We start from the raw sequence: 9,940 nt of genomic DNA on the forward strand, positions 1-9,940 counted from the left end.
AAGTGGTGGGGGATATTCATTTACTCATTCATTCAACTAAAGTTTTTGAGGACCTACTAGGTTCTAAGTAATCTGCTTGTTCTTGGGATGCAATGGAGAACTAAAAACATAGGCTCGCGAGTCTTGGGCTTACATTCTAATAAGGACTTCAAATATTAACCAAATTATCCACACAAACGTGCATAATTATAAATTCCTGTAAGTGCTATAAAAATTATTATGGAGGAATCTGTTAAAAATTGGAAATAGGAGTAAAAGTCTATTCCTATCATTAAATTTGTAAATGTTTTCTCTTAGTGTGTGTTTTTGATTTTTAAATTCTTAACAATGTCTTTCATAGAGAAGATTTTAATTTTAGTAAAGTCTAACTTATGAATGGTGGTGTTGATGTTACACCTAAAAAGTCATTGCCAAACTCAAGGGTATCTAGATTTTCTCTTATGTTATCTTCTAGGAGTTTTACAGTTTTATATTTTAGATTTAGATCTGTGATCCATTTTGAGTTTGTATTTGTGAAAGATGTTACACCAGTGTCTCAAGTTTTTTTTTTTTTTTTTTTTGCATGTGTATGTCTAGTTGTTGCAGCATCACATGTTGAAATGATATTCCTTTACTAGGAAAAAGCGAATAAGACCAGTACACAAATGAATGATTGAAATGACTTAACTAAGATATTTGTCCTGAAGGGTGTATAGAACTTTGCTAAGGGGTTTAAAAGGTGGATTCCATAATTAAGGTGGAATAGGTGGTGCATTTGAGGTGGATTATGAAAAGCGAATAAAATTTCATCACAGTTGGAGCTGAGGAGGAAATAACAAAAACAAAAGGACAAATGGAGAAAGCACAAGGGATGTATAAGAAGCAGAAACAAGTCCAATTAAGCTAAAGCGTAAAAATGTTTTGTGACAAGTATATTAGAATGACAAATAGGATGATATGAACGTACTTCAAAAAGTTCATGAAAAAATAGAATTAAAAGATATACGAATCTTTCCATGAACTTTTTAAAGTACCCTCATATTATAGAAGGCCTTGGATGCCAGATCAAGAGTTTCACTTATCTAGTCATTCAACAAATATTATTGAGTGCCTACTACATACATGTCTACTACTACATATATATATATATATATATATATAATGTGTGTGTGAGAGAGAGAGAGAGAAAGGCAGCAATGGATAAAAATAGTAATAGGAAGGGTAATGGGAAGTTCTGGATAGAAGGTGCCAATTTACAAGAGTCGTCTAGGGAAGGACTCTGATCAGTGTAATATTAAAAGAGGCCTATAGGAAGTGAGAGGGAGCTTTTCAGATATCAGGGAAAAGTGTATTTCAGTCAGAGGGAACAGCAAGTGCAAAGGCTATGAGGTAGAAGCATGCTTAACATGTTCAAAAAACACCAAGAAAGCCAGTATGGATGAAAATAATTGAGTAGGGGGTGATATTGGAGGGAGATAATGTTAGAAAAATAATAGGGGTGGCAGGGGTGGGGACAGCTGCACAAATTGTATATATAGGGCCTTGTAGGCCATGGTAAGGCTTTGGATATTTCTTTGAGTAAAAATGGAAAGACATCAGGAGTTTCGAGCAGAGTAGTAACATGACCTGACTTAGTTTTTAAAAGATCACTCTGGCTGCTGAGAGGAGAAGAGTGTAAGAAGGCAAAGGTGACAGCAAGGAAACCCCTCGTGAGGCTATTGCAGCAGTGAGACGAAATATGGTAGAGGTGATGAGGGTGAGAAATGTCTAGTCATAGATATAACTTGTTGATAGAGCTGATGGGATTTGTACATATATTGCATGAGAGGTGTGAGAAAAAGAGAAGAGACAAGGATGTCTCTAACATTTTTTGTGCCGAGCAATCAGAAGAATCAAGACACCATTTACTAGAGAGAGGGAATCATGGGGGAGGAGGAGGTTTGGGGCAAAGGTACTCAGTAGTGTGGTTTGGGATGTATTAAGTCTGCCTATTAGACTTCCAAGTGAAGTGTCAAATAAACAGTTGGATGCATAAATCTGGAGTTCAGCCATTGTCAGTATATGAGTGGTATTTTAAGCTGCGAAATAAGGAAATGAATGTAGAGAAGAAAATAGCTCCAAGAATTGAAGCTTGGGAGACCCCAAACTGTGACAGAAAGATGAAGAGGAATGAGAAAAAGATACTTAGATGGGGATGCCAGTTAGGTAAGAGAGAGAATCAAGAGAGGTGTACAGGAAATGAGGACAAATTTATTCAAGAAGGCATTTATTAAATTCTGCCATAGGTTAAATAAAGTGAGGACTTAGAATTGACCATTGAATTTGGTAACGGGAAGGTCATTAGTGTCCTTAACAAAAGCTGTTTCCATGGAGTGTGGAGATGAAAGCCTGAAGAAACTAAGTATAGATAATTATTTTGAGGATTTTTTCTATGAAGCAAAGAAATGGAACAATAGATGGAGGAAATTGGAAGTCAGGGGAGGGCTGTTTGTTGTTTGTGAGATGGGTGATATAACAGCTGAGAGGAAAAACAAATGATGTAAGAAAGAGAGAAGAACCAGTAGGAATGATGTCCTTTAGTATCTGAAAGGGATGGAAGCCAGTGCACAAAAGGAGCAGCTGGCCTTACAGAGGAGAAGGGCAGTTTATCAGTAGACAATTATCTAGGCAATGAGAAACCATTGAGGTTTTCTGAGTATATGTTATGGTTCTTTTAATCCTTATAATCAATTTATTCTTTGCCTTTTACCAATGGGAAAATCCAGATGCTTTAAAGTATGCCCCAAGGGCCGGCCCCATGGCGCACTCGGGAGAATGCAGCGCTGGGAGCGCAGCAGCGCTCCCGCCGTGGGTTCGGATCCTATATAGGGATGACCAGTGCACTCACTGGCTGAGCACGGTGCGGGCAACACCACGCCAAGGGTTGCAATTCCCTTACTGGTCACGAAAAAGACAAAAAAAATAAATAAAAGTATGCCCCAAAATAAAACACTAAAACTACAATTCTCCTCAAAATTAAGTGCATATCCAGAAAAGTTTAAACAAAACATCATGTTTATCTCAGCAACTTCTCCAGCCTTCATGATAAATCAAGATCCTTATGCTTTTTGAAAGTCACCAAAATGTTCTACCTTGAAAATAAATTTTCTAGTACCTGAAATCAATTTTTTTTTTTTTCCTTTTTTGAGACCGGCGCACTGCGCTCAGCCAGTGAGCGCTGTGAGCGCACCAGTCATCCCTATATAGGATCCGAACCCACGGCAGGAGCGCTGCTGTGCTCCTAGCACTGCACTCTCCCGAGTGTGCCACGGGCTCGGCCCTGAAATCAATATTTGACACACATTGGACCTTTTGAAAATTCATAATGAGTAATAATTTTTTTAAATTACCATACCTTGACTACCAACTAACACTACCTCAGACAAAACTGGAAATCAGTGGATCCAAATCTTTCTAATGGATTCAAATCTTGGAGATTCACCACTTTGTAAATCACACGTAGGAATTTAGAGGATGCTTTAAAGCAAATTAAAAGATAGTTTGTGATATAAATTATGGACTCTTTTGATCATCCATGAACTAAGTTTTATATGTTGCATTTTTCCAATGAAGAAAGAAACAGCAAAGATCAAATATATTAGGATATTTTCTGGCAAGTTATCATTGAATTTAGTAAACAGCTTCATAAAAATGTTTCAGTCTCATATGTATCTAAAACTTACTTCCTCTATGATCAGTAATGAGTTCTTAGATCACAAACGGTTTTTCTCTACAGACATGAACGTATTCACACCAAGAAAGGTAACTTCAGCAGATCTCTGATTTCCAGTCTGAAGGATGTAGACGATTTAGCAACCCTAGAAGTTTTGGATGAGGTAAGAATTCAGCTTTATTAAACATAGACGTTCCAGGGTTTTTTTTTTTTTAATTTATAGAAGTGATGTGGGCAGGGGGTTCTTTGAATAGCATCTGTAAGTCTCATACTTTGTCTGTCCCTTAACTTCCTTGTTAACTCTCCTATCTTCAGTTTTAATAGATACAACTTAAATTTCTAGATTTTTCCAACCTACTGTCATTTTTTTTTTCTTTTGATGCTCAAATGACAAAGGTTGCCCTGGGCAGAGTTGTTAGATTATATATCTTTCTTCTAAATTATTTTTGGGAATCTCATAGGTTTGATTTATTGAGTTAAAAAACAGTCTGCCTCCTACAACCACCATGTGGTATCCTTCCTCTTTTTTTCTGTTCCAGCTCTCAGTGGAAATAGCAAGAAGCCTCTATGATACCTCATATTATATATATTTCTTTTATTTGGGGGCAGCAGCTAGCCTGTATGGGGATCTGAACCTGTGGCCTTCATGTTATAAGGCTGTGTTCTAACCAACTGAGCTAACCAGCTGTCCAATACCTCAAGAGCCTTTCTGTTTTATGGTCAGTGGTCCCCCTCAAGGGACTACAAGGCCCCTCCTCTTTCACAGCTTACCTTTTAGGGTATGGAATTCTGTTTGCAATTCCTTTTTTCAATTTCTTCAGAAATATTTCAAACATGCCTTGTGAAGATATAATCCAAGCCATTAAATTATAGTCTCAGCCTCCTTTCCCATCATCCTTCTTAATTCCAGATAATCAGATCATTAGAGAAATAAATGGCTTCTTTTCAGTAAAAGTTGGGACTTTGGTCCTTCCCTATCAACAGCTTTTTATTTTTGAATACTTCTTATACGTGCCTGAGCATTTTAGTCAGAAATGCAACAAATCAAGAGACATGTTCTGAACAAAAGCAGTCATTTTTTATATTTAGGGTTGCATAAATAACTCAAGTACTTCCTCAAAATAATCTCTCTCAAGAACATCAAACATCTTGAAATCAAATAATGTTTGCAGGTTGGATATTGCCGACACCTTTCTGAATCCTTACATATCAAATTTTCCAATGATGTGGTTTCTAGGCTTGCAGATTATAAAGAAGATTTCACTAATCATGTAGCTGACCAATATATTAAATATACAGTTTATTTCTTTTTATTGTCTGTGTTTTATTTTTTGTCCCTTTTTGACCTAAGATCCTTTACTCCTCTCGTGTTATGCACTATAAATGAGGATTTCAAATATTATTAAAAGTGATCCATACAGTCATGTGATTTATTAATTATGGAAGTTACTTTTCTGAATTTTTCACTCTATTTCATAAAGCCAAATGGCCTGTGGAAAGGGCTAGGACATTCCATAAGGTCATCAAATCACCTCGATTTAGAAAAAAAATCGTTTACTATATCTTCCCTTCTCTTATCTAGTGATGTCTCTCTTTACTTCATCTACTGCATTTAGTTATTTCCTCAATAGCATTATGTGTGTGAAATCCCTGTAACATATAATATGTCCTTTGAAAAATGCAGGTAGCAATGCATTCTTCGGGGCTCTCGAAGTCAAAGAAAATGCCTGTCAACTGAACGGGTAGTTGCAGACCTTATGTTACATTTCTTGCTATCAATATGTCTATTGTTTTCTAATCTTTAGTCCAGATTTCAGATGTTTTATTTATTATATTGTTTACTTTTCAAATTGTGGTTGATCACAAATGGTTTTTGAGAGAGAGAAATTATTTTTATTTTATTACAGAATACAGTTTCAGAGCAACTCGAGAAGTGTTATTCCAGAGATCAGGTCTATGTCTATGTGGGAGATATACTCATTGCTCTTAATCCTTTTCAGAGTCTGGGTCTTTATTCCACAAAGGTATGTGGTGAGGCATGCATTCGACTACTTGTACAAATAATTATAATATTTAGATACTTAATTTAAATGATGCCAATAAAAATTGTATCCAGTACTTTGAATAAAGAGTTATATAAATATTGCTAAGACCTGGAGATAGGAAAAATAATAGATGAAGTCAATCTGGGTGTAGTTTGTGGTCTTCCTTTTCCCAAAAGTATGTGTCAGAATCTTAATTATATCCAGCTACTGGTAACTGCTCTACATTGTATAACATATCAAAAAATAGATGCCTAAAAAGATATATACTTAATATCTGCCTCTTAACCAAGTATGGTAGAGTCAAAAGTGAAATTATATTTTTATACAGATAATACATACATGGCTGTAAAACTTGTCATTATGAGTTTAAAAATTGCTTTGACATATTGATTGGCTTCATTAATATTACATAAAATGTGTTTTATGAATATGAGCATATAATCATCAATTATTAACCCCCTAATAGTTTAAACATGGAATAGTATCCTGGAATTAAACTAGGCTGGTTTAGCATTTTTAAGTGGACCCATTCTTTTCTAGCTATTTGTGTACTCTAGAAAATTATTTAATCCTGTCTTACAGTTATTTTTATATATGAAAAATATATATCTCTGTTACCCTCTACCACCCTAAAATTTACAAAAGTAACTGTAAATTTATGAGCCTTGACTTAAGTTTCAGAAAATCTGGGCTTTCGTGCAATTCTGCTCTCAATTAACTGTCTGATCTTGGACAAATCAGATGAAAGAATGTATATTAAATGATGTCAAAGGAAAAAAGCAGTGGTCATATGTCAGACATTATATCCAAGTTGTAGTCAACAAAATCATACCTGACTGCTATTTATAAAGTATCTTTTTATTTAAATGAATAATAGTATTTTGAAACCTTAAGTTCTGCTTTGGAAGTGGTATGCAGAATCTTTTAAATACCAGTGCCGGAGTGATGTTAAATATCATTTTATATCATACAATTTCTGAGATGTTTTATGTCAGGCTTTTATTTTGCATAATTGTGCATAATTTGTATATGTATGTATGTGATGTGTGTGTGTGTGTAACATGTATGTAATAATGTTTTGGTGGTATGAAATGGAATTTTTTTATGTTTTGCTGTAAAAATTGGAGCTATGAGTAAATAATTTAGGGTTCAAATAAAAACAAAAACAGTATGCCTTCAAAACCTATTCTTTTTAACCTTTAGCATTCTAGACTATATATTGGATCAAAGAGAACTGCCAATCCTCCTCACATTTTTGCAATGGCTGACTTAGGATATCAGTCTATGGTAACATATAGTTCAGATCAGGTAAGAAGAATCTCAGACTCTTAGAAATTTCCATCCTAGTTTGTCATGTGTCAGCTGAATTTTGTGAGGGTAAAGTCTTCTCACAGTTTCCTTTTCTCTATGCAGTGCATTGTTATTTCTGGAGAAAGTGGTGCTGGAAAGACTGAAAGTGCTCACCTTTTAGTTCAACAGCTGACGGTGCTTGGAAGGGTATAATTTATTTTTCTCTCTTTCCTAACAGAAATATTATTTATATTTCAAAACTTAATATAATTAATTAGATTAATATTCACCAATTCCCACATTTAATAACACACAGAAATTTAAAAATACAGTTTCTACCCTTTGGAGTTTAAAATATAACAAACAATATAAACAGTATAGACTCTGTTTTAAGGATTTTCTAATTCATCTCACTTTTTTGAAGCAAGGTGACATAAATGTGATTTTTCTGTTTTTAGGATCAGTGCTTTCATTGAATGCTTTCTCTACTTTCTCTTCTTTTGTTGCTAACAGAAGGTAAAAGAGAGTCAATATACAAAAATCAATTCTATTTATATATATTGTACATATACTAGCAAAGATCAATTAAAAATTGAAACTTAAAAGTACCATTTACAATAGCTCCAAAAAACATGAACTATATAGATATAAATCTTACAAAATATGTGCAAGATCTGTATGATGAAAATAGAAAAAGTTAATAAAAGACATCAAAGAAGACCTAAATAGATAGAGATATACCATATTCATGGATCAAATTACTCAGTATTATTAAGATGTCAGTCCTCCACAAATTGATCAATAGATCCAATGCAATTACAATAAAAATCTCAGCAAGATTTTTTTTTTGGAAATTGACAACCTGAATCAAAAATATATAAATAAAGGCAAAGGAACTAGAATAGCCAAATAATTTTGAAAAAGAGCAAAGTTGGAGGATTCATACTACCTGATTTTCAAATTTACTATAAAGCTTCAGTAGTTAAGACACTGTGTTATTAAAGAAAATATGACATATAGATCAATGGAACAGAATAGAGAGTCTACACATATATACCTTTATTGATTTTTGACAAAAGTGCAAGACCAATTAATGAAGAAAGCTAGTCTTTTCAACATATGGTGCTGGAATAAATGGATATGCCCATACATAAAAATGAACCTCAATCTAAACCTCACACATTATAAAAAAATTAGCTCAAAACGGATCATAGATCTAAATGTAAAACCAAAAACTAAAATTTCTAGGAAAAAATATAGGAAAAGTTCTTTGTGATTTTGAGTTAGGCAAAGAATCCTTAGATACAACACAAAAAGCACAATTTATAAAAGGAAAAACTGGATTTTACCAAAATTAAGAACTTCTATTCTCTGATGACACTGTTGAGAAAATGAAAACACAAACCACAGGCTCAGAGAAAATATTTGCAAGTCACATACCTAATAAGAACTTGTACCTAGAATATATGAAAAAAAAACTCTTAAAACTCAATGGTAAGAAATCAAATGACAATTAAAAAATAGACAAAAAATTTGAACAGTCACATCACCAAAGATGATATGTAGACAGAAAATAAACAAATCAAAAGTTGTTCAACATCAGTAGTCATTTGGGAGATGCAAATTAAAGCCACAATTAAACACCATTATACACTTATTAAAATTTCCAAAATTAAAAAAAAATCTGACAATACCAAGTGCTGACAAGGATATGAAGCAACTAGCTCACGGACATATTGGTGAGAATGTGAAGTAGTACTGCCACTTTGGAAAGCAATTTGGATTTTTTTTTTAAACTGCACTTACCATAAAACCCAGCAATCCTACTTGTAGGTATTTATCTACATGAAATGAAAACACATTTTTTGGAAGGAGGTGGGGGGGTTGTGAACTGAGCGTTTAGTGTGACAGCCAAAAAAATCATTGCCAAGGCCAGTGTCTGGGAGCTTTCCCCCTATGTCTCTTCTAGGAATTTCTGGTCTTATATTGAAGTCTTTTATCCATTTTTGAGTTGATTTTTGTGTACAATGTAAGATAAAGTTCCAATGTTAGTCTCTTGCTTGTGGAAATCCAGTTTTCCCAGCACCATTTATTGAAGAGACTACTCTTTCCCCATTGTGTCCTCTTGATGCCCTTGTGAAAAATTAGTTGACCAAATCATATGTTTGGATTTATTTCTGGGCTCTGGAGTCTTTTCCACTGGTCTGTGTTTGTTTGTATGCCAGCACAGTACTTTTGTGATTACAATAGCTTTGTAATATACAGGTTGAGCATTTCTAATAAAAAAATCCAAAATGCTCCAAAATCTGAAATTTCACTTTCATCAAAGTGTCTTTCTTTTTTTCTTACATAGACTAGCTAAGGGTTTGTCAATTTTATTTTTTCAAAAAACTAACTCTTAGATTCATTGATTCTGTCTATGGTTTTTCCGTTCTCTATTTGATTTGTTTCCTTTCTAATTTTTATTATTTCCTTTCTTCCAATAATTTTGGATTTAGTTTGTTCTCCTTTTTCCAGTTCCTAGAGGCATAATGTTAGACTATTTATTTGGGATCTTTCTTCTTTTTTAATGTAGGCTTTAGCTGCATCCCATAGGTTTTGGTATATTGCTTCCTGATTTCATTAATTTTTTATTTGTATTCTTTTATAGCTCACTGAGTTTCCTCAGTATTATTATTTTAAATTCCTTTTTAGGATATTTGTAAATTTCTGTTTCTTTGGGGTCAGTAATTACTGGATAATTATTGTGTTCCTTTAGTGGCATCATGTATCCTTGCTTTTCATGTTTCTTGTGTTCCTGCATTGATGTCTGCATCTGATGCTGCAGTCACCTCTTCCAAACTTTACAGAGTGGCTTTTTTTTTTTTTTTTGTCTTTTGTCTTTTTCCATGTCCGGCAACGGATCGCAACCCTC

At 34.0% G+C, this 9,940-nt stretch overlaps 1 protein-coding gene across 1 annotated transcript in view; it reads left to right on the forward strand.

Moving 5' to 3' along the window:
* MYO3A (myosin IIIA) overlaps nucleotides 1-9,940 on the forward strand; it is a gene marked incomplete at both ends in the record, with an annotated part of 170,671 nt that overhangs the window by 58,094 nt on the left and 102,637 nt on the right. Inside the window, 4 exons of the mRNA XM_008587797.1 lie at nucleotides 3,755-3,854; nucleotides 5,599-5,715; nucleotides 6,940-7,044; nucleotides 7,150-7,233. Coding sequence (XP_008586019.1) covers nucleotides 3,755-3,854; nucleotides 5,599-5,715; nucleotides 6,940-7,044; nucleotides 7,150-7,233 — 406 coding nt within the window. The remainder of the gene's footprint in view (nucleotides 1-3,754; nucleotides 3,855-5,598; nucleotides 5,716-6,939; nucleotides 7,045-7,149; nucleotides 7,234-9,940) is intronic.

The sequence above is a fragment of the Galeopterus variegatus genome, unplaced genomic scaffold, assembly GCF_000696425.1.
Source record: "Galeopterus variegatus unplaced genomic scaffold, G_variegatus-3.0.2 Scaffold4545, whole genome shotgun sequence".
Lineage (NCBI taxonomy): Eukaryota > Metazoa > Chordata > Mammalia > Dermoptera > Cynocephalidae > Galeopterus > Galeopterus variegatus.